This window comes from Patagioenas fasciata, chromosome 25 (assembly GCF_037038585.1).
Source record: "Patagioenas fasciata isolate bPatFas1 chromosome 25, bPatFas1.hap1, whole genome shotgun sequence".
In the NCBI taxonomy this organism is placed as follows: domain Eukaryota; kingdom Metazoa; phylum Chordata; class Aves; order Columbiformes; family Columbidae; genus Patagioenas; species Patagioenas fasciata.
The window spans coordinates 342,928-366,831 of record NC_092544.1 but is presented as its reverse complement, the minus strand read 5'-3'; the positions used below and the strand labels follow the sequence as shown (position 1 = coordinate 366,831).

At 56.8% G+C, this 23,904-nt stretch overlaps 1 protein-coding gene and 1 long non-coding RNA gene across 7 annotated transcripts in view; both read right to left on the bottom strand.

The window, feature by feature from the left end:
* Positions 1–103: 103 nt before the first annotated feature.
* LOC139825599 (uncharacterized) lies at positions 104–5,065 on the bottom strand. The gene is made up of 3 exons (XR_011735757.1): positions 3,523–5,065; positions 1,669–1,874; positions 104–625 (listed from the first exon to the last, which is right to left on the bottom strand). It is a non-coding gene; the product is annotated as an uncharacterized lncRNA (long non-coding RNA).
* Positions 5,066–11,621: 6,556 nt separating this feature from the next.
* The window catches only part of PTPRU (protein tyrosine phosphatase receptor type U), a 49,489-nt gene continuing 37,206 nt past the window's right edge, over positions 11,622–23,904 (bottom strand). For 5 of the 6 annotated variants that reach the window (XM_065856905.2, XM_071799219.1, XM_071799220.1 and 2 more), the window contains 9 exons: positions 23,121–23,269; positions 22,003–22,144; positions 21,762–21,911; positions 21,056–21,229; positions 19,008–19,148; positions 17,290–17,415; positions 16,684–16,841; positions 15,979–16,114; positions 11,622–14,531 (listed from right to left, as the gene is read on the bottom strand). In XM_065856905.2, the coding sequence (XP_065712977.1) occupies positions 14,469–14,531; positions 15,979–16,114; positions 16,684–16,841; positions 17,290–17,415; positions 19,008–19,148; positions 21,056–21,229; positions 21,762–21,911; positions 22,003–22,144; positions 23,121–23,269 (1,239 nt within the window). In that variant the 3' untranslated portion in view covers positions 11,622–14,468. The other variant, XM_071799223.1, reaches the window with a different exon arrangement.

The window sequence follows — 23,904 nt, the reverse complement described above, 5'->3', positions numbered from 1 at the left end:
ATCTTCAGCAGTTTCCCCCGCTCAGGAGCAGCAATCGCGTTTCCAGCCACTCTGAAGCGGCTGAGGGGCGCCAGCTCCGGTCCGCGTGCCCCGAGGGGCGCCAGCTCCGGTCCGCGTGCCCCGAGGGGCGCCAGCTCCGGTCCGCGTGCCCCGAGGGGCGGACACCGGTGGGCTCACCGGTGCGGTGCTGGTGGCTCTGCCGGACCCGCTGCAGCTGAGGAGAGCCTGGCCGAGCTCTCTCGAACCCACATCTTCTGTGTTCTTTTGCTTAACTCATCTCTGGCAGCTCTCCAGGACGCATTATCATCTTACTCGTGGGTTTAGGGTTTATCTACTGCACCAGGACGGTGCCTCCTCTCTTCTGCTGTCTTGCTTTCTCCCAAGCCTGCTTCTCACACCCGCAGATACCTGGTTTGGTTTCCAGCAGCAGGGATCTCATTACAGTCGTTCACCATCCTCAGCCACAACGGAAGATGTACCGCTGAGCATCCGCAGACCCGCGATCTCTGCTCCTCGTGCACTGTTAGGCGGCGTGGGCGGTGCCAGAGACACCACGGCCGCGGCGCCCGGCGCGTCCGTCCCTCTGGGCACACGTAGGACGCCTCTTCTGATCAACGAGGAGAACCTGGCAACAGCAATCCATGAAACTAAACCGCACTAAGGAACCCTCTCCACTCATCTTCCCTTATCTAATTAATTTAATGTTACTAACTAGCCCTATCATCCATCCTTTTCAGGTTTTATTACAAGCTTTCTTTAATGGAGTTGGAAGGAAAATTGACTCTCCCTTGGTGAGGCCATGTTAACTATCAGTCCCAAGGAAAGTTATATACTCAGTACAAAGGAAAACAAAATTGGGAAAAGAGGAGGAAAAGCAGAAAGACCAAATGAAGTCTCGTATGATGGAGAACAATTTCTGTGCCCGCACTGCCGGATAAACCTGATTTGAGCGTCTGATTTGCTCCAAGAGGCCAAGAGGTGAGCTGCCTCCTGATCAAATCAGCCCTGCCTCTCCTACAGGCCTGATGACACCACCGCATGAAAACCACAGAGATAACAGAGGGTTCCCAAGGGCATGGAGCTGACAGCAGAATTTCCTCGCTGACTTGAACTGCACCAATCAACAACTATTTCTTCAGAGAGGTTTGTGCCTCCTGGCTTTTGTCTCCATGTTCTGCTCTCATCTACATCATCTCCTACGCACCGAGGTCCTTCACTCCAAGGAACATGAGTCTGGCTGCAATAATGTGGCTCCAGAGCTCCCGGAAATCTCAGGACAAGGCTGCCTGCCCTGGGGACACCAGCAGATATCAGACCGGAGAGGTTCTTGCTGGCAGAGACCCCAGCGCCTGCGCCCCCCGCCCTGCTCACGCTGGACAAAGCCGCACCGCTCACCCCGGCGTCAGACGTGCTCCCCCCGTTCCACCACGTTTAAATTGCTCAGACTTTCAGCCATTCCTCAGAGCTCTCAAGGGCTCACAAGCTTTTGCCTAAGAATATTGATAGGGCTTTTCCACTCCCAGGCCTAAGTACCTCTGGAAAGTTTGCTGACCTCTGCTTCACCACCTTTTTTTCAGCTGGAAAGCTCTCTCCATTGCCCAAATTGGCCTTGTACTGGCTCTTTTGTTAATGCAGCCTCCCCGTCACCTCTCTGAAGAGCACACTTACCTGCTCTATTAATCTGTGGAAGTTGCATTCACCTTCGGTGTGCAGCTTGTTAAAAATGGATCCGTTGGTGCTTTTATTGATTTCAGGTGCTATTACCACTAATCGCCGTCCCTGGAAATGGATTTCACGCTGGTTGTGCGGAACCCGGTCCCTCTCCGCACGCCCGGGGCGGATGGCGGGGGTCTCTCCCCCCGGCGCGTGCACATCTGCAAATTGAGGCAGTTTCTTGTTGAGGGTCCGTGCTGGAGGCGCAGTCTGAGCACAGGTTTGGCACTGGTGTGAACTGGGAGCAGCACCGCACAGGAGACGTGGGTGCAGGACAGTGGGACCAGCACCTCCAATAAACACCCAGCGACTGATTCGCTTTGATTTGCTCGGTCAGGGCTCGAGGCCAGGCAGGATCAGGCCCTTGGTTTGCCCAGCTGGGACATCTTTGTCGCTGGAAAAGGTGGGGGAGGTTTCCGAAGGGGCTCAGCAAGAGCTGCGATCTGCGCAGGAGCTCGTAGCCCGACTAAGAGGGCTGTCCCCAAATGTCACAGGATGAAGCCACCCCACCTGTGACAGTCCAGACACAAACAGGACCCTGCAGGGGACCAAAGCAGCTGGTGGGACTGGAGAACAACTGGCTGCACATGAGAGTCCGGCCTGAAGAGCTAAAGCTTTCCCAAAAGTCAGCACCACCCTCCAGCAGCGTTCGCCCTCCCTGGGGTGTCGGGCAAGGCCGAGAGCTGCGGGCCGGTGCAGCGCTCCTCGCTGGACACGCAGGAGCTTTCATCAACGGCCACTTACGGTTTTAAATGTAATCCAACCACATCTGATTGCGTAACAATAGGTGGAGCCAGAACTACTGTCAGCTCACAAGGAAGAGCAAAGCGAGGTGCTAACGCTGGATCCACACGCCTGTGCCCCCCTCGCAGACCCCCCCACCACTTCTGCAGCAACCTGTGCTGAGCTGGGCCAAGGCAGAGGAAAGCCACCACAGCAGAGCAATCTGCCTTCAGGAGCAGTAGTCGATGTGAAAATAGGGAATTACTGGGTGACATCCTTCTGCTGCCTCTGTTTCCGGAGCGCGTTTGACAGACCCCCGGGAACAAACCCCCCTGAGCCGGCCCTGCTGCTGCCCTCGCCGTACGGTGGTGACGAACGCCAGGCGGCGTCAGAAACAATGGTGCCCTGGGGACCCCTGGGCTGGGTGACACCGATGCATCCCCAGGCCTGTCTCTGTGCACCCCTATAGCTCCGGGAGGCCCCATATGGCAGGAGCTGCTGGCACCCGCAGGGAACAAGGGCAGTTTGGACGAGGCCGTCTCCAAATCCCATCTGCCGACATGAGCCGAGCCCTCTGCACGGCTGGTGAAGCCTGCGAAGCCTGAGCATTTCAAAAAGGGCAGGATCCAAATTCAGGATCCTATGGAATTTGCAAGCTTTGGGCGAGATGGTTGTGATCTTAAACGGCAACACGTTCAGCTGCAGATCCCGAAGCATCTTGCCAAACACCCCCTGCTCCGTGCAGCAGCCGCAGCAGCACCAGCAGCGGCAGCAGCGGCAGCAGCCGCCCCCTTGCAGTCACAAGACACCAGAGGACCCACCCAGCAGCCACTTTTGGGCTATTCTTACCAGTTTTCTGATTCAGGCCCATCTCTGTATCTGCTCCCACTTTTCTGGACACAAATCTGCACATGTTAGCATCAAGAAAAGGTTAAATTCCTAAGTGAGCTGGTAATTACATTTTTACTGTGGTTTAAAAAGGCCATTTGAGGCCCTACAGAGCAAACATTTTCCCTTTTAATGACACCGTAATAGATTAAGAGGGACCTGTCTCCCAGCAAACATTAAACAAAGGAGATTGATTACCCTGGTGACCGGAGCGGTTGGTCTCCTGTGCACAGCTGTTCACGGAGGCCCCGGCACAGCCAGCTGCAGGAGCTCGGGCGCAGATGTGGCGCGGGCAGGTCGGCACAAGCCCCCTTCGCCGCCCCCGCTCGCCTCCAAACAGCCACCTCGGAAAGCGCAGCTGTGCCAGGACAAGGGAAAACAGAAAGTGCTTTTGGGGTGGGCGGAGGTGCCATTGCAGATGTTTCAGTTGTTGCAGGATGTTGTCAGGGAGGAGCAAAAGGGAGAAACAGTGGGGGAAAGGAAATTTTTATCGAGCTTCAAAAGAAGCAAATGGTTGCAATGGAAGGGAAAGTGCACCCGGGACAGCTCTGGTGGGAGCAGGATTGGCCCTAATCTTGGGAAGGTTTGAAGCGCTCCCTGCTCTGCCACCGCGTCGCTGTCAAAACCGCAGGGTGCGCAGTACCGACGCGGGTGCTCCGGGCACAGCCGGGTGCGGGAGGGTGTCTGCCGGTTACCGTGGCCAGAGGAGGGTCCCAGGAGCTCGGGACTGTTCCCACCAGCACCACCAGTGCTCTGCTCCAGGATGGGCACCCGGCCGGGATGGTCCCTGCGCTGGCCGTGGGCTGTCCCAGGACCTGAGCCACCTCCAGCCGGGGCGGGAGGGAGGACACAGCACAGAGGGCGCCAGCCCGGCTGGGGTCACCGACGGAGCCACCTCCAGGAGAAGCTCCTGCGACTGGCAGGGTGGAAATCCGCCTGATGAGCTCCAGGAACAGCAGCAGCAGGGGCCTCGCCACCCCCTCCAAGCAAACGTGTTCCATAAAACTGCAGCTTCTTTGCTCCAAAGTTCAGAAGATGTTCCTTTCAAACCTTCATTAAGCCCTTCTGTTGTCCCCCCCACATCGAGGCTCAGATGCCGTCGCATGCAGCCATCGCTCCAGCCCCATTCCTGCTGCCCATGGGGATGCAGATGTTGGCACATCTGGCACGGGTGACACAGAAGAGCCCAGAAAGCCTGTGGGTAACACACAGTGGGTCACGCAGACACCAGCCCACAGGAATCAGGCCTTGCAGCTCCTCTGGAAACGCACATCAAGCTTTGCAAAAGCTGTTTGGGTTTTTGGGGTGGGGGAAGGCCAGGGAAAAGAACTTGCGGAGGTCTGGTTTCGACACCGCGCAGCGCTGTGTTAGCTCCCTTCTCATGCAGTTTTTGTTTTGGTTGAGAAATATTTTGTGGTCTGACGCAAACCTCACTCTTTGCCCGAAGAGCCAATGTCAACACGAAGTTCTGTGAGCTCCTCGAAGGAAAGGTTTAGAATTACAGAACGAAAGAAAAAAAAGCAGCAGCATTTCCCGGCTTCACCTCTTCCTTCCCAGGCACTCCCAACATTTTTGCTCTCCTTTCCCTATGAAACAAGTCACATTTTGGGGTCTCACGTGTCCCAGCTCCCAAGCTCAGAGCAGCGCCCAGACCCGCTCTGCTCTGCTCGGGATCTTGTCCCAGGAGGAGACCCTGGCAGGGTTTTGCTTGCAAAATCACTCCTCCCGGAGCCCAAACAGACACCTCCCCCAGACCCCAAGCAGACACCTCCCCCAGAGCCCAAGCAGACACCTTCCCCAGACCCCAAGCAGACACCTCCCCCGGAGCAGCTCCCCAGACCCCAAGCAGACACCTTCCCCAGCACAGCTCCCCCAGACCCCAAGCAGACACCTCCCCCGGAACAGCTCCCCAGACCCCAAGCAGACACCTTCCCCAGCACAGCTCCCCAGACCCCAAGCAGACACCTCCCCCAGACCCCAAGCAGACACCTTCCCCAGCACAGCTCCCCAGACCCCAAGCAGACACCTTCCCCAGACCCCAAGCAGACACCTCCCCCGGAGCAGCTCCCCCAGACCCCAAGCAGACACCTTCCCCAGCACAGCTCCCCCAGACCCCAAGCAGACACCTTCCCCAGACCCCAAGCAGACACCTTCCCCAGAACAGCGGCTGCAGGCCGGCCGGGCTGCCCACGGTTACTTAATTAGTGCTGGAAAAACCTTGGATCAAGAGAAAAACAGCATTTTGTGCACAGAAAAATGCAGCCCTCAACCGCTTCCTCTGGTCAATTAATGCAGTGCTGCTAATTAAGCTTCCATCTACCCGTCTCACACCGTCTCCTTGGCCAGCAGTTTCTGCCCACCCGCCTGCAGCCATTAGCCAGCCCTTCCCCGCATGGAGACGCCTCTGGAAGCCGGGAGGCTGGGCAAGGACGGGCTCGCAAACGACTTCGGCTTCTGGACCTCAACAATGTGTTCCATTTCAGCCAGGGAAACCGAGGGAGGTCTTTGCCAAATTCTCTGTGTGGCAGCACATGTGTGGCTGTTTAATGCATTTACGCCCCACCTTCACATTTGCTCTTGCTATAGCTGCGTGGAAAGGGAAGATCTATACGTTCACATGCATTTTTATGTATCTGAGCGTCTCCATATAGGTTTGGTATTGTTTCTGCCTGCATGGATGCGTTTCAGGCTTACTGGAGGGAGTGAGGCTGTTTATTTGTGTCTGTTTATGTATCTGCATCCTGGCTGTTTATTGGTATGGGCTGCGTTTCCCTCCACATATGTCTCTGTGGCTACGTGCCTGATTGCGTAGGAGAGCTTCCCGTGGCTTTTTGGTGCCATTCCCAGGCAGCTCCAACAGCAAAACACACACTCTGCAGGGGGCAATCGTTAGACAGCAAGGTAAACGAGGGGAAGCACTGGGAAATGGTGACTCTGCAGAGAAAACCGAGTTATCTGGGAGGTCACAGGGAGCGGGTGAGGTGTTTGGGAGGGAGTGCGAGGTTGCACAAGAGGCGCCGGTGGCCAAGCAGGGTGAAAGGGAGAACCGCGGGGGTGGAAACGCGCGGCAGGTGCCCCTCCGGATGGCTTTCAACCTGCTCCTCGTTCCTTCATGGGTTTAGAGAGATGTTTCCCACTCACCTTTGTTTTTGGCATCCGAACCAAGAAGCGCCTGGAGCGGCGAAGCCGCGTGGCTCGGGGAGTGCCGTGACCGCTGCTGCCCCGCCGCCACCGCTGCTGCCCCGCCGCCACCGCTGCTGCCCCGCCGCCACCGCTGCTGCCCCGCCGCCACCGCTGCTGCCCCGCGGCCAGCACGGGGCTCTGCCCCATGGAAGGGCCTCCAGCTCCTCCCACGGTGACTCCAGACACAGCAGCTCCCCAGAAAACCACCTGGAACCTGCAGCTCTGCAGTTCAGACACTGACCCAAGACAAACCCTGAGCCGTGCTGGCCCCAGGAGATAAGTCCTTGGTGCCTCTGCACTTCAGGAGCCACTTTTCCCAGCCTGATGCAGACACAGCAGCCCCACCCTGCACCCATCTCCTGCCTTCCCACCGGGCAGTTCCGAACCCACCTTGGGATGGAGGCACCCGGTTCCACCAACCCAAAAGCTCCTTGCTTCCCAGGGGTCTGTATATGAACCTCCCCTGGCCCTGAGCTCTCGCCCTCCCTCATTGCTGTGACCTGTGGAACACCTGAGATGTGCCTGCCCTTGCTAATTAAGGTTAATTACTTGATTAACCTTCAGCCTCCTGCCAGGCTGGGCAGCTCCTCCCAGCTCTGATGGACCTACCAGAGGGTTTCTGGTTCCTTTGGGTCCCTAATGCCAGCCTCACATGGTCCCTCCGTGCTGTGTTGTGGGCTTGTCCACCACTCGTGACCGAATGTTCGTTTCCTTTGCACATGAGTGTGCAAAACGTGCCCACCTGCCCGCGCAGCCCACCAAAGGCACCACCCACACCCTCCAGCTGGGCTCAGCCCCATAGCAGAGGGACTCCCCTTCCATGAAGGGACTTGGCATCCACCACCTCTCCGGGCAACCTGGGCCAGTGTTTCGCACTCAGGTTCAAGCGTTCCTCACGTCCCGTGAGGTTTCTCTCCCACCCAGAGCACAGAGCGACCCACAGGCCACCATGCAGAAGCATCACTTGGGTTATCTCCATGACAAAGGTCTCTGGGGTCCCATCTGTGACGCTCAGGACCCCTCTTTGCTTGATTTCTTTAACAAATCTTCCCTGTGCATCTTGGTGGAAGGAGCCCAGAGATAATAACAGCAGATATGCGTTGACCTATGGGATTCCTGGGGTGATCAGACTGTCAGATAACAGAATAAATCTTTCTCGTGGGCTGGGGATTAAATCAGAGAGTGTTGGCTGCTGCGGCTTCTTATTTATTTCTGTTCTCTTAAATTGCGTTTCCCTTCCCCCCGCGAAGCGCGCCTGCTGCCTGCAGCTGTAAATTACTGCAGACCTTTATGGGGAGTTTAGACACTGAGTCTCTTAACCTTGCAAAAACCCCTTGTTTCCCTTAATGGTCTCCAAAAGCTCTCAGGAAAGATAAACTAAAAAGGGGAATATGATTCGATAGCAAGCGCGTACCTTGGCATTGCACAAGTGACTGGGTCTGAAAATCACCTAAAATGCTCCGTGTCTGAGTCCTGGCTGTTTCATTGACCGGCTTCGTGACCCTGGATGCAGCTTTTCATCGCTGCTTCGCCCAGCCCTCCTGCAGCGCAGCTCCCGGCGCCGGGGCCAGGCCGAGGGAGCTGAGGACGCGGCTCTCGGGTGAGCTCGATCCCTCTTCAAGCTGCGTTAAATGTGCCACGGAGCGGGGAGAGACGGGGTGTTCCATGTTCCCCCTTGTTTTTAAACGCCATCCACTTAAGGACGGTGAAAGCCCGAGGTGCTCGCACGCTGTTTCGTTAGAGGACGATTGCTCTGCCGCCGCCAGCCCACGCTGTGGGACCCGCGGTCAAGTTCAAGCCAGCCCTGCAACCCGCCCGCTGCTGGGGGGTCAGGGGCTGCGGAGCAAAGCTCACAGCCGCCCTGTGCCGGGAGGTGACGCTCACAGCCGCCCTGTGCCGGGAGGTGACGCTCACAGCCGCCCTGTGCCGGGAGGTGACGCTCACTCTCGCGTCCCAGATGGGAAAACAGAACAGCGCTGGCACCCAGCGAAGCGTCGGGAGCTTCCACACCAACGGCAACGTGGCTGCTTTGGGATTGAAAGTCCTCCCATGGGCTTCTTCACCTCCTGGGACTGGATGGAAAAATGGTCACTTGGCCATTGACCTTGAAGTGCAGAGGATCCAGCACGGGGACAGGTGGGTCCAGCACATGGAGAGGTGGGTCCAGCACATGGAGATGAGGGTCCAGCACGTGGAGATGAGGGTCCAGCACATGGAGAGGTGGGTCCAGCACATGGACAGGTGGGTCCAGCACATGGAGATGAGGGTCCAGCACGTGGAGATGAGGGTCCAGCACGTGGAGAGGTGGGTCCAGCACTCAGAGATGCGACTCCAGCACCATTACATTACCACAGAAGGGCAGACTGAGCACCCATCGTTGGCCATCGCAGGTCTCCCATCGCCTCAAAGGGGTTTGGGCTGCTCAGAGAGGGGGTGATCAATTATCTGTTAATCTGCAGGGACATCCGAGACCACAGACAAATCGCCGATAGAAGCTGTTCTGTCTCCTCCAGCAGGAACACCTTCCCTGTCCCGAAAACCTCAAAGACACAACACCAAGGGGAGAGTTAAATGATTAATTTGTATTTCAAAACGTGTCCTGAGAAAAATGCCAAGTTTTGTAGCCAGAAGAAAATTCTCCTGGCAGCCGAGGCCCCGTGAGCTCTCGGGAGTTCCTATGAGTTGACCGAATGTGCTTGCACATCTGTGCGCAGACACTTTGCGGGTTTCTTTTGTTAGCCTCCCTATTTGAAATTCTCTCCAAACTTCCTGAGTAGGATTTTCTTGTCCAACCGTTTGTATTTTATATCCGCGCTGAAATATTGCTTTATAAATAGCAAGAGCTTTATCTTGACTCTAACCAGCAACCTCAACTTAAAGCTAAATGCATAATTTACTGCAAATTAAACTTAATGGGACTGGAATAATTATGTTGACTTTTGGAAGTACTTAAGGATAAATACATGATTAGATATTTTGCACACCGTGAGGAAATATTTATTTCGAAATACAAATTCTTCTCATTGAGCCTTTTGATGGAGCGTCTGGAGGTGACACTACCAGCATGCAGATTACGGTGCCGTTGGGGCTCCTTCCGTGTGCGCCGCCCTGGCAGGACGGGAAGGGGCTTTCCAAGAAATGAATGAAGCAACATCAGCACTAACTCGTATTTTCTCCCCAGGGGATCCGGGTTGTATAGAAATGGCTCCATTTTAGAGCTGATTTTCTTTATTTCTCTTGCAAGCCTGAGGGGAGACCTTCTGATCTCTGACCTGCCTAAAGGAGCTTGGAGCCAGGGGGGTCGGGCTCTGCTCCCCAGGAACAAGCGCCAGGAGCAGAGGAAACGGCCTCAAGTTGCGCCAGGGGAGGATGAGGTTGGATTTAGGAACAATTTCTTCCCCAAAGGGCTGTGGGGCATTGAACAGGCTGCCCAGGGCAGTGCTGGAGTCACCAGCCCTGGAGGGCTGGACAGACGGACATGAGGTTCTCAGGACATGGGGCAGGGACAGGGTGGGTTATGGGTGGACTCAATGACCTTGAGGGTCTCTCCCAACCGAAATGATTCTGTGTCACTCACCAAGACGCACTGATGAGCCAGAGCTGGGACAGGAGGGACATCTCCATGGGACATCTCAACAGGATGGAGACCTGGACTCCTGGTCCAGTTCCGCAGGACGGTGCTGGTGACCTGTTGGCTCTCCTGGGCTGAGCCTCTTGGAGCCGTTGCAGGGATGAAGGAAGGAAAGCTATGCCACCCACCCCCCGAGCTCTCCCCAGGCTCCACCACCCTTGTCCCACAGAATCGGCTCCTTTTTTTACCTTAATGGGGCAGAAGGGTTAATTTACAGTCCCTGCTGGGAGCAGGGCCCCGGGAGCAGCTGATGGAATGGTGGGTTTCATAAAACCAGGGGGAAGACTTTTTCACCATTAGTGGCTGGTGACAGCGAGTGCCCAACCAGCGGTGGCTGAAACACAGCTGGAAAGAGCGAGGCTCTGGCTCCAGCTCCGGCTCCGGCTCCGGCTCCGGCGGGGAGGAGGGCACCAGGCACCGAGGAAACCAAAGGTGGGTGTGGGTGGAGGAGGCGCCGGGTTGGTGGCCGCCCCAGGTGTTGGTGCCGGGGCGCGGGTGCTCGGGGCCACGCAGCAGTGACCTTGCAGAAGGGTCTGGTCTTTGTCAGATGCAGATTTACCAGATGCTCTCCAGCTGGGGTCGGGGTTTTCTTGCACAGTCACGGAGAGCAAGGGTGAGGGGACAAGGACAGCAGTGGGACACTGCGGGGACACTGGGGGGACACAGCTCTGCGCCCCTCCCCGAGCAGCGACGATGTCCCCACCCTGCTCTCCAGGACAGCACAGGGCACCTGGGGACACCGAGGTCACCCCAGGGACACCCCTGCTGAGGGCTGACCCCCCCGATGTGCACCCAGGGCCCTCCCCCAGTGCAGTTCTGGATTTTAATTTGCATTATCCCCCTTTTTATTATTTATTGGTAAAATGCAATTAACGCATCCTTCACGAACCTTAATTAAAGATGAGAAACAGTCCTGACAAGTCAATTAGATTTTTTTTTTCCCTCCATTGGTCTCCATTAAATTAAGACTCAAGTGTTACTGGAAGTGTTTAATATCACAACACATTTAACTGAGGGCTGCTGTGTAATAAATAAATCACTGAAGACAATGCAGGAGCTTGCTCTCCCGAAGGCTTCTCGTACAATAGCATTGCATTTTCCAGCCGGGAAGTGCACCGACAGCGTCTCTTCTCCCCGTAAGAGCTTTTCCAGCAGTGGAGATGGAAATGGAGGCACCGCGTGAGCGCGTGGGGCCGGGCTGGTTCGCCGGTCTTGTCCGACCCCGGGTCTCCCCGTTAACCCACAGCAAAGCTCCGCGAGCACGGGCAGCCCCATCTCGGCGGCGCGATGGGCGAACACGGCTCCTCCGTGCCACGGAGGCTTTGGAATTCGGCCCTGCAGATGTACTCCCCAAAAACACGCTTGAAAAGCAGGATATGGTGATACAAAGGTCTGTTCTGCCGCTGCCTGGTGGCACCTGCATCGGGGCTCCCCCAGCACAGCTCCCGGGCCACAGCCAGCGCAAGAAACCCAGAGGCCATCACAAATTTGGAACATTTATTTATGCAACTGATTTTCTTCAAAGGAAAGGCAAAAATCATCATCATAATAAACCAGTTAACAAGAGCTGGGTGTGCGTGGTACAACCCACAGCAACGCGTCCGCCCCGGCTCGCGGGTCCCTCGGCAGCAGCGCCCGGTGCCGCCGGCTGCCGGGGCCACTTCTGCACGCAGACAAAACTGCTCCCCTTTGCTGTCTTTCTCACGTTTTAGTTTTTTCCTTTTTTTTTGTTGTGGTTTTGTTTTTATTAAAAAGAAAAAAAAAAAAGCACCACTCCAAGCTGTAATACCAATAAACATTATCCAGCTTAAGAACAGTATTTATATTTTTATATATATATTTCTATATATATATTTCTATGTACAGGATGTCCTTGCCTCATGTCATATGAGCATCTCAGTAGGTGCTGGAGATCAGTTGGTTTTTATAGCACTTTGATTCCAAAGTCTGCCCTTCCAAACGATGCCCTAAAAACTCCGAGACTCCCAGCAAGGAGATATATATATATATATATATAAAAAAAACACCTCACTTTTCAAACATATATACAGCTCCTCCAGTCTCTGTTGTCGCATTAGGACTAAATGGGGTTTCAGTTTTCCTTTTTTCTACCTTTCTGGCAGCACTTTCCCCGCGATGCGCTGGGGGATGCGCTGGGGGAGGACGCAGCTGGTCCAGGCTCCAGGGCTGGGATGAAGCAGCAGCATCGCTGGAGCAACATCCCATCCCTGGGAACTCCAGCGGCTGAGCTCAGCTGTTTTCATACAAAACCAAATGATTTCTGCACCCTGGGACCTCCCTACACCCACCACGCGGCCCCTTCCCTGCGTGGACACACCTGCAGACAGATGGGGATTGGGAGAAGGACACTAATTTATTCCGATGTGATGCGAGTACTGGTGTTACCAGGTACTGGTGTTACCAGGTACTGGTGTTACCGGACCATTCTGCAGGCTCCGGTGGGGTCAAAGGACTATTTAGTCACAAGACAGCATGGGCACGCAGCAGAGTGAGACTGCAGGGGTGGAAACAAAGGGGAATCGTGTTGTATAGCCCTTGGACTACGGTATTGTCAGGCTGTGTGAATTATTTGGTGAGGACACAGAAAAGTCAAGTGTCTGGGCAAAACCCTATGGTGCTGCCGAGACCCTCATCAGCACCCCGGGGTGTCTGCAGGGCAGCGGGTGGCTGCAGCACATCCCCCGCGGGGGAGAAGGGGCAGAGATCGACCATCGTGGTTTGTCCTCCTCCCCTGGCAGGTGGGTGGAAACACCTCCTGGGTTTGCAGCTCGGTGGCCTCTGCGCTGCAGGTGGGTCCAGCCCAACAGCACCTTCCAGAGCTTGGAGCCGTGCTGTGGATCTGAATTCACTGCCGGGGAAGCCGCCCCTGCCCCGGGGAGATGGGGCTGAAGGACGGGTGTGGGGTGAGGATGGAAGAGGATGAGAGATGGCGAGACATTAAGGACAGGAGGGATGACGATGTGGATGATGAGTGATGGGGTGACCAACACGCAGCCTCTGGAGGACGGAGGACAGTTTCTCATTTGTCCTGCTCCATCCTCCAAAAAACGACTGTGAAGCAAAACCAACAGAAGTAACATCCCCTCGGTTCCTTGCATCTCGGGGCAGAATGCAGATCTGCATCCCTCTTGTTGCACCTGCTTGGGACCATTGGCAGGAGAGGAAACCCTGACCACAGGTTGATTACAAAACTGCCTCCCCCTTGGAAGCAGAAAAACCTGTAATTATCACAATTTCAGACAGGCAAAGTGACACCTCACACCCACCTGCAGCAAGACGCAGCCAAAAAAAGTATCAGGTATTAATCACTGGGCCCACGTGCTTGTCCTCGGGTGGCACCGGAGGCGGGGGGACGTCCCTGTGCCTGGCCCGGGTCACAGGCCAGCGCCAAAACCACCGTCCCGTGTCGCCAGCCCCAGCAGAACCCAGGCAGCAGGCGCCCAGGCGGCACCCGGGAGGCACAGGGGACGGAGCCGAGTTGTGGGGATTGTGTTTCTGCCACCGAAGGTGTCTCGTGCAGATTCACAAAGGTGTGGTTAAAAACGGATCCGTGGGCTGGTGCCTTCGAATCAGCCCAGGAGGAATTAATTGCTACAGATGGAAGAGCTGGTGCAGAGATGCAGGGGACCCGTCGCTGGAAAAGCTTTGCACGGGCGGCAGGAGGGCTCTGGTCGGTCCCTGCAGAGGGACATCGCACCCTCCACGTCCCACGTCCCCGCTCTGTCACGGGCTGGATACACAGAGGGTCACAACTCGCAGAACAAAAGCAGCAAAGATCATGGTGGGAATGGGCAGAAACTCGAGAGCTCCTCTCAGGGTCTTCGCTCCGGCTCAGAGCGTCCCCACCACGGGAAACACCTCCCAGCAGCCAGCTGGGCTCCTTGAAAAAGCAGCATCAGCTCCACGCACAACTGAAACACCAGCGTCTCTTCTCCAATCATCCACCCTTCCCTGCTGGGAAACGGCCCCGGCTCCTCTGCCCTCCTCCTCCTCCTCCTCCTCCTCCTCCCAGCCTGCTCTCCAGAAGCTGCAGAGGCGCTGGTGGCGCCGCACCCTGCGCACCCCGGCCCCACGGCCCAGAGCGGCGCAGGGACGGGACGAGTCGCAGCGCCCGGCCCCAAGATGCGCTTGGGGCGGGAAGGAAAGATGGAGAGCGGAGGATGAAGATACATCCCCATATTCTTTTGTTTTTCTGGATCTGCCGGGTGTTCTCGTTGGGCCCTTTGCCGTTTCCACTCCTCACCTCCAGACGAGCGCAAGGTCCGAGCGCGGAACGCGCGGATGGGCCGTCCTGCGCCAGCCCCGGGTGCTATCTGCTCTCCAGAGACTCCAGATATTCCAGCGCTATGTCGTAGCAGAAGTGATACTGCTCCTGTGCGGAGAGAGAACAGAGTGTTATGATCCCAAGTAAATTATAGGGGCTGCATGAAGCTTCCCTGGCTCTGGGTTTTAGAGCAAAGAACAGTGAAATGGGCTGGCAGAAGTTTTCTTATCCATCCTTGTTCTGCTTTACATGACCCGTTCTCGTGCTCTCCTGTCCTCATGCAACTCACAGCACAGAAAACTACAGGGGCGCTTGGACCTTGGCAGCGTCCATCCCCACGAGGTGTTCCTCCTCCGAGCACCCAACGCGTCAAACCAGCCAGACTGGGGAGAAAAGTCCCCAGTAAATCAGGTTTCTGATGCTGCTGCAAGCGCTGGGCCATTGTGGGAACGTTCCAGATGTGACAGCGGGAGGGAAAGGGGAGAGCTCACTGGGGCGGGTGGAGCGGGGAGCCGGGCTGCGGAGCGAGGCGCTGCGACAGCTCAGATTAAAGGCATGGAATGCTTTTTGGATTAAGAAAAGTGATTGTTTCCATTTATCATCACAAAAATAAACCCCAAGGCAAACTGAGGGGAAGGTGCACGGGCAGCGGGAAACGGTGACACCAGCTGCTCTCAGCTCTTCACACCGGCCGGGGATCCGGCCTCCCAGGGACTCCAGTAGATGGGTTTCCCAGAATAGATGGTTCGGGTTCATTTGAGGATGGAGGACGCCTGTGTCCTGATTTGAAATCTTGCCTTTTTTTAATACCTTTGCAATTCAGCTCAACGGGTCTGGTGGCTTCACGCTTGTCACATCACCTTCCCGTTACCTCCATGCTTTCCTCTGCTCCTCGTCCCCCCCTCACCTCCTCCTCTTCAATTCCTGATGCAAACCACATCCCCCCCTCAAAACCAGTTCATTTCGCAGCTCAGGGATTTTGTAACCTACACGAGGTAAACATTTCTGGCTGAGTTGCCTTTAAAACACCACGAGCACCTGGATCCTCCAGCACAGGGCCGGACACCCGCCTGCTCCCCCCGTCCTGTTACCGAGCACCTGAAACAGGACACAGCCCTTTCCCCTCCACGAACGCGGCTCCATCGCTGCCCCGAGCAGCATGTCCGCCAATTAATTTCACTCAAAACGCAGTTCCCTTTTGTATTTCCAACAGGAATTTGCCTGATTCCACCTCGGAGCTGCTCCCGGCACCGTGAGCCCTCCAAAGAGCTGCAATTACATCCTGTGAATTAATGCAGACCTGCCTTATTACTCCTGGGAAGGGTTTCCGAGAAGCCCAATGCCAAGGACGTCGGCACCGCGGAAGGAAGGGAAGCGCGAGGCTCCTTCCGAGAGCTGCCTTTGCCTCCCTGCCTGCCCCAGGACACGCTCTGCGCGAGGGCGCCTGTCAGCATCAGGATTTGGGACGGGAAAGGAGATTTTGTGGGAGGCGAGCGGCCCCGAGCACATCTCCGCCCTGCCGGGGATGCGGGGATCGGTGGTGTCTGGTCCTTACCAAGGTCTCCACCATATTTGGCTTGTAGTTGCGGAGGGTCTTTGCAGCATAGAAAACGTCTGCCATGTTGTGACACTTGAGCATCTCCAGGATCATGGTGGAGGCACAGAAGGTGCCGCTCCGGCCACCTCCGTTCCTGGTGGGAAACAGTGTTGGTGGTGAAAAGATGGCATTGGAGCATCTTCCTGCTCCTCTAGTCCCCCTTTGTCCATTCTGTTGGGTAGCGCCGGCTGAAGGAACCATCCCATGACTTACCCAGCACAGAGCTTATAGAATCACAGGATAGTTTGGGTTGGAAGGGACGTTCCCAGCTCCGCCATTGCCACCCCTGCCATGACAGGGACATCTCCACCAGCTCAGGTTGCTCAGAGCCCCGTCCAGCCTGGCCTGGGATGTCTCCAGGGATGGTTCATCCACCACCTCTCTGGGTACCTGGGCCAGGCTCTCACCACCCCCAGGGCCACAATTCCTTCCCCATGTCCAGCCTGAATCTCCCTCCTTTAGTTTAAACCATCACCCTTGTCCTGTCGGAACAGGTTTGGTTTGGTGACCACAAGGTAACTTGTGTTGTGGGAGAGACAGAACAACCTGGGCACAAAGTCACCCCAGTGAGGACTTTCTAGAGGATTTCCAGGCAGGACTGTGAAGCCCAAGCTGGTGACACCTCTCCCAGGTCAGGCCCGCCCGTCCCCGACGGACACTCACAGGCAGTGCACCACTGTCCGGCCGTCGCCGCCCTCCTTCTGCCACCTCTCCACTTGGGCCAGGAGGTGCAGGAAGGATTTCTTGGAGTCTGGGGTGTCTCGATACGGCGACCACCGCAGGTACTGGAAATGCCGGACCATCAGGTGCCCCTCCTGCAACTAGAAAGGCAAATCTCATCATGGGCTGCCCTCATTTGCCTCCATCGGAGGTTTGATGGAGGGCAAGAGGGGTTTGCCACGCATTGATAGTAGAGAAAGAGAGGAAAACCCTTTCCTGATGCTTTAAGATGGATGGTTTGGCTCTCTCCTGCACAACAAATACTGTCCCACCGGTCCCACCACCCCATCCCACCCCAGAGGATGAGTTTTGTCGTGTTTGCTGTAAATCAGGAGGCTGATGAGAAGGTGGCACCCAGGGAGCAGCGGAAGGACACCTTAATGCCCTGGTAATCCAGTTAGTTTGGGACCTAAGCCGGTTAGCGGGCTCCAGGAGGAAGATTACATCCCCAAAGCTACATGAGGCCAGGCCGGGGGAGCAAGTGGGCACACACAGAGACGTGCGAAGCCCCCCCGAGCACCCTTCACTGGCACGGAGCCAGACCCTCACCCGTGTGACGTTCTGGACTCGGAAGAGACGGGACACGATGTCTTCATCCGCCGCTCCAGAAACGTACTCCACCTCCATGGGGCCGTACTGCTGGAGCCCCGGCTCGGGCCAGTACTGCAAACAGGGCTGCGGAGAGGAGCACGGCTCAGCACGGCCGGGACAGGCGCCGGGACACGCGGAGACGGCACCACGCGCCACCGGCAGCGCTGAGGGGAAGGGAGGGGATGGCGCCGGACACCGAGAGGAGCCGCTGGCACAGGGGTGGCCCCAAAATGAGAAGCCGCTCCCATCACACTTGTGCTCCAGCCCCTCAGCAACGGGGGCACCATTCCCAGTGTCCCCATGGCCAGGACAGCCCAGGAGGGGCTGGGGAGCGCTCGTGTCCCCCGCCACGCGTCCAGCACTGACGGATGGCTCAGCCCAAAGGTCACGGATCCGATTGTTTTCTCACTGCGACAGCTGGGAAAGCAGCATCGACACAAAATATATGATGTTTGTCACCACACTTTAACAGGGCATTTAGCATTTCAGGCCATCTAACGGCTTGGGCCTAACTGCATGGCAAACGTGTTCGAGAAATAATTGGTTATTAATAGGGGCTATAAATCTCCCGGATCTCTAAGCCTTCTAGGCTCAGAGCTGTAATTTGGATATTAAAACTTCCTTCGGCAAGACACAGTTCAAGTGAGGGATATACCCTCTAAGTCACCTTTCCGAGCTGCCTGCTGTAAAGGTTGATTTATTACCTGTTGGTGCTAAACTGGTAAACATTTAAGCTCCAGCTAACTATTGTAACACACACCCCCCGAAGAACAGACGTCCGGAGAGAGGCAGAGCTGAGTAACGAAGAAAAACGGCAGGGTCCCCACCGGACGGTGCCGGGGGACAGCAAAGGGCCTTTGGAGCACGCGGCATCCGCTCAGCACCGAGCAACACGTGGGTGCGCTCCATGGCGCCGTGGTGTCCAACATTTACATGTATAGATATAAATAAACACCAGCGATTTCCACGGCAGCCGGTACCAGCGCTGCATCCATCTGCATCCTCGTGACGAACGGTGCAACTGCCGGTTTGGGTCATTTACATCGGGTATCTGAGCTCAACTCACAAAATAACCCAGCTAATGAAGTCTTCTCCAGACAGCCATTAAGAGTCTATAATGCTAATTTTATGTTAAAAACCAATAAGTTTCCTCATTGAATGAACATCACAGACCTGTAAGCCGACGGTCACATCCTCTGCAGGGGTGGCAGGAGGGCTGCAGGCACCCCCGGGAGCGCAGCAGCGGAGCGCTCAGCGAGGCAGGGCCCAGCACGGCCCCTCTCTCCCCGGGGTGACAGGGGACGCGTCCCCTCCAGCCTGGCAGACCTGCCAGCCCCTCACACTGTAAAACCCTCGGGACCGCTGCTCTGCAGCAGGCTGGTTTATATAGCAGCGTTCACAAGGCACCGGTGCCCTCAGAAGAGCAAAGTGGGACAAACCCCGTGCCTCAGTTTCCCCTTTGTAATAGAAGAATAAAAATCAATTCTTTATAACAATAATCTTGTACCTCCCTGGGGCACCCACAAAGATGATGGTACAGTAAAGTAACGCCAACACAACACCAACGCAATGCCAACGCCACGAACCCAGGCCGGTTTGCTGTCCCCATGGCTGGTGGGGACAGAGCAGGGCGGGGCCACCCGCGGGGCTCGGTGCCGTCCCGGGGCAGCGCTCACCCAGGCGGAGTTGGACTGGTTGAGCTGGTTCAGCATGACGATGGAGGTGCAGCCGTAGTCGTAGACCAGCCGCCAGAAGTCGGTGGTGGTGTTCTGCAGCGGGTGCAGGGTGACGATGAAGGCAGCGCTCCTGGTGTAGCTCTGCGGAGAGGGAAGATGAGCACCGGACATGGCAGAGCTGCTGGAGCCACTGGTCACGTCCCAAAAAAATCAGTGCAACCAGAGGAGGGTGGCACCAAAGCCACCTCCCCTGCTGGAGCAGAGCTGGCCTCCCCGGCACAGCCTCGGTCCCTCCGTGCCCTGGTGCTGGGGAGATGCTGTGACCTGTCCTTGGTCAGGATGAAAGCACCAGCCTCCTGCTCTCACAGAAAAGGGTATTATGCACCAATAACGAGGCAAAAGATGTCACCTTGAACCAAAAACAAGCGGAGGCGGAGGCTGCCCAGTGGCTCCAACTCTGCACCCTGGCCCTGAATGAAACCATTGCCCTCAGCATCGCCCTCAGCATCGCCGGGCACCAAGAGCAGCAGAGAGATGACCATTCACCTGGGCTCAAGGGCTTTTCTGGGGAACGGAGAGGAAGCCCCCAAATGAAAGACCCCTAGAGACGGCAAGGAGGAAGGAGGGAAAAAAAGAAAAAAATTCCTGTAACTCTCGTTTGTGCCTCAAATGAGATTTGTCCCCTCGGTCGTCCTGGCGCTGGCTTTGCCGAGGGACCGCGAGCCCACAGCCAACTCAGTACTGCATCAATCGACCTTTAAATCAACAAACTTGAGCTTGAGTCTCCAGAGACACAGGAAGGAAACAGAACATGCTCTGTGCCCGTGAATGAGCACCAACGGGGAGCCCCCCGGCTGCCGCGGAACCTCGTGGAACCGCTGCAAAACCTCCCTGGTTAGCCCTCATCAGACCCTCCCCACCCTGCCGTGGGGCAGCACGGACACCCCCGCCCTCCGCTCTCCAGGAGGATGCGGAGACCGGCGGGGGGGGGGACGTCACCAGGGGCTGACCAGCCCTGTCCTGGCACCCGAAATCCCTCGGCAGCGGCGTCCACGGCGGCAGCCGGCACGGAGCAGAGCTCGGCCGCACCGGTGACGGCAGCGCACGTAACCTGACCTGGCAGATGGACAGAGCGAGCGAGCAAACCGCTTCAGCACTTACACAAAATGAGACTTTTCTCCTGTCCCCCTCAAAGAGGGAAATGGGTTTTATCCCTTCAGCGAGAATTTCATCCAAAGAGCTTTTTCTGTCTATTAAAAAAATGTGTATTCTCTGACCCTGTAGCAGAGATTAGGGGAGGATCAGCGAGGTATGAAGATAAAACATATATGCAAACACTAAGCAAGCTGAAAACAAAGCTCCCGATGGGGGCTGCAGCCAGTGGGTGCTGCCCCCCGGCCACCACCTCTGCTTTCCAAACGGCTTTTGGCAGCGAGAGCAGGCGACGGCAGGGAGAGGAGACCCGCACAGAGACGGGCGCACAGTACAGGACCCAGCTGCCACCAGGAGGGTTGGGGACGGCGCCCAGGGTGAGGGGGGGCTCAGCGCTGCTCCTGCAAAGCACCCAGCTCGTTTGAGAGAGGAAAGAGGTTGTGGTGACACCCAACGCTTGGTGACATCTCCACTCTGCTTTGCAGTCACTGGCACACAGGAAACAGCTCTGCTGTTACAGGTGTCATTCACGACCACACCAGGGGCTTCAGGGCCGGTTTGTAGCCCCTGAATGGCACCAAGACAACGGGCAGCAGGATGCTCAGCAGGGTGCTGGCAGCACACAGTGGGGATCAGCGCTGCCACCCCTTCGCAGACCCTCCTGTGCTCCACTATCACTACCACGTCAATGAACGCCCTTTGTGTGTGGCTTGTGAGAGCAGCTGAAAAGGGTGAAGGACCCACTATACCGTCCCAGCCCTTCCTGCCCCCACACACGGCTGCCGTGTGCCCTTCTGCTAAATGAGGCTGGAAATTCAAGCCGAGCCAGGTTTTGCCGTGAAAAGGTGCCCTGAGACAACTGGAACCGGCCCCTTCCATCCCCACAGGACGCTCACATCAGTTAAGGCCGCGTTGATGTAGTTGTTGCTGTCTCCATCCACGGAGATGAGGAAGGGAAGGCATCGGTCGGGCGGCAGGACGTCCATGCTGCGGTTCCTCTCCCGGTTGCGGGGCAGGAGGGCGATGCTGCACTCCTCCACGTCCAGGTGGGGAGTCACCGAGTTCAGGGTCTGCAGGGACATGTGTTCCTTCAGCTCCATCCCTGCTTACACCGGGGCCAAAACCCCCGCCTGCAGCTCCTCAGAGCCTGCTGGTGCCAGCGGTGCTGAGCACCATAGAATCATGGAATAGTCTGTGTTGAAGGGACCTTCATTGCCCCCCAGTGCCCCCCTGCCATGACAGGGACATCTTTACCAGCTCAGGGTGCTCAGAGCCCGTCCAGCCTGGCCTGGGATGTCTCAGGGATGGTTCATCCACCACCTCTCTGGGTACCTGGGCCAGGCTCTCACCACCCTCAGGGCAACAATTCCTTCCCCATGTCCAGCCTGAATCTCCCTCCTTTAGTTTAAAACCATTGCCCCTTGTCCTATCACAACGGGCCCTGCTCACAAGTCTGTCCCCATCTTTCTTATCAGCCCCTTTTAAGTCCAGAAAGGCCACAATAAGGTCTCCCTGGAGTTTCTCTTCTCCAGCTGAAGACCCCAAGCCTCTCCCCAGGAGGATGAGGAGCAGGGGGGCTGCAGGGGTTTTGGGGCCGCTCACCTGGAACTCCTCCCGCAGCTGCGAGGAGTTGCTCTGCGGCTCGATCCTCACCATCTCCTTGTAGGTGGGTTTGAACTCGCTGGCGGGGATGCTGGTCTCCCCGCACAGACAGGCTTCCAGGATGGCGTCGTGGATGAAGACGTACTGCTCCTGTCGGGGGGGACAGGGGACAGGGGTGAGCCCCACAGCCTGGGGTGACAGCGGCTCCACGTGTCCCTGGCTGTCCCCAGCACCCGCTCACCTCCGTTTGGATCATGTTGATCCTCCGTGAGCACAGGGTCTTCACGCAGTTGTAAATGTCCACGACGCCCTCACACTCGGCCATGTCCAGCATCACGTCCAGGACGATGTAGCAGCCAGTCCTGCCCGTGCCGGCGCTGCAGGTGGAGGGGGAGAGCACAGCAAACACGTTCCCAGTCCACACGGCATCTACACACAGCCGAGGGCACGGCGCAGCTGTGTGGGCGAGGGCTCCACGTACGGCCCCCGCCCGCGGGTGTGGGCGCAGTTGGGGTCATAGGAACGTTTTGGTTGGAAGGGACCTTCAAGCTCATAGAGTCCAACCATTCCCCACCCCGGCACTGACCCACGGCCCTGGGAACCCCAACTCCGACTGTTCAACCCCAACAGCAGCAACATCCCAAATCATGGTGTGGTTTGACTCACAGCCAAAGAACTACTGACGCTGCGACCCCCCCGCAAACCGTAGGGAACAGAATTGCTCCCCCCATTCCTTTCTTACAAAGTCTTTTTGAGTGAAATACTAATTTCTGGGGCTGATGAATCACTCGTCGTGATTATCAGTGATTACAGGCTACGGGCACTAATCACACCGGCTGCTGCTGGTGAATGAATACTGATGAGGCGATTGACAGGGAGAAATCAAATACCAAAATCCCTCCTCCTCATCAGCTCCTCCTTGTTTGCCCAGCGGAGGAAGAGCCATTAACCCAGTGCACGGGGACACCTGCTCAGGGGACAGGAAGCCACCGCTCCTGCTCAGACCTGCCACCAGCGTCCCAGTGGCTGAGCCCCATGGGACAGCCCAGCAGGTGACCCTGGGAACGGGGCTGTCCTGCTGTCCCTCCCTTCAGCCAGACCCAACATCCTGACCACGAGCGGCGGCCGAGCTGCCCGTCCCCTCTGTGCCACGCTCGCCCACGGGAACAGGGCTGTGTCACCAGTAACACGCGCTGGGGCAGCCCCTATTCGCTGATGAATATTTCAGCATCATTTGTAGCTTTTAGCATCATCTGGAGCTTTGAGCATCGTTTGGAGTCAGAGGCTGAGCACCCACCTAAGACAGCGCTTGCCCACCCCAGAGCCATCCATGCCCCCAAGCCCACGCTGTACCTGCAGTGGATGACGATGGGGCCGGCGTCGGGCGGCGTGGACGCCTTCACCCTGCGGATGAAGGCCAGCAGCCCCGTGGCGTGGTAGGGGACGCCGTGCTCGGGCCACGACGTGAAGTGGAACTGCTTCACCTCGTGCCGGGCCGAGTAGCCCCGCTGCAAGGGAAGGGTTGAGATGGAGGGAGCGCGCGCGGGGAGGGAAAGACACTCAAACGGGGAATCTTCTTGGGAATTTGTGATTCTCCCAGCTCAGCAGTCAGCCAGACAGACCACACAGCGAGGGGGCTGCAGGGTTAAAAACCAGCCGAGGAGGAAGAGGAGGAGGTGGCAGCAGCCATGGGTCGAACTCCACCAGCATCTTTGCTCCCTGCCCTATAGACAGTCATCATAAAATCACAAAATCACATTAACCCAGCCCTGGCACTGCCCCATGTCCTGAGACCCTCATGTCCGTCTGTCCAGCCCTCCAGGGATGGTGACTCCAGCACTGCCCTGGGCAGCCTGTTCAATGCCCCACAGCCCTTGGGGGAAGAAATTGTTCCTAAATCCAACCTCAACCTCCCCTGGCGCAACCCGAGGCCGTTTCCTCTGCTCCCTTGTTCCATGGGAGAAGAGACCAACACCCTCCACACTACAACCTAATTTCACATTCCTGTAGATTACGGGGTAGATCACACCAGCTCCACGCCCCACATTGGGGTAAATAAACATGGTATTGGTAAATGCAAATCTGGCAATGGTTAGGTGGTGGGTTCTCTGCCCACGAGGGATGGGCAGGTGGTGGGCGGCAC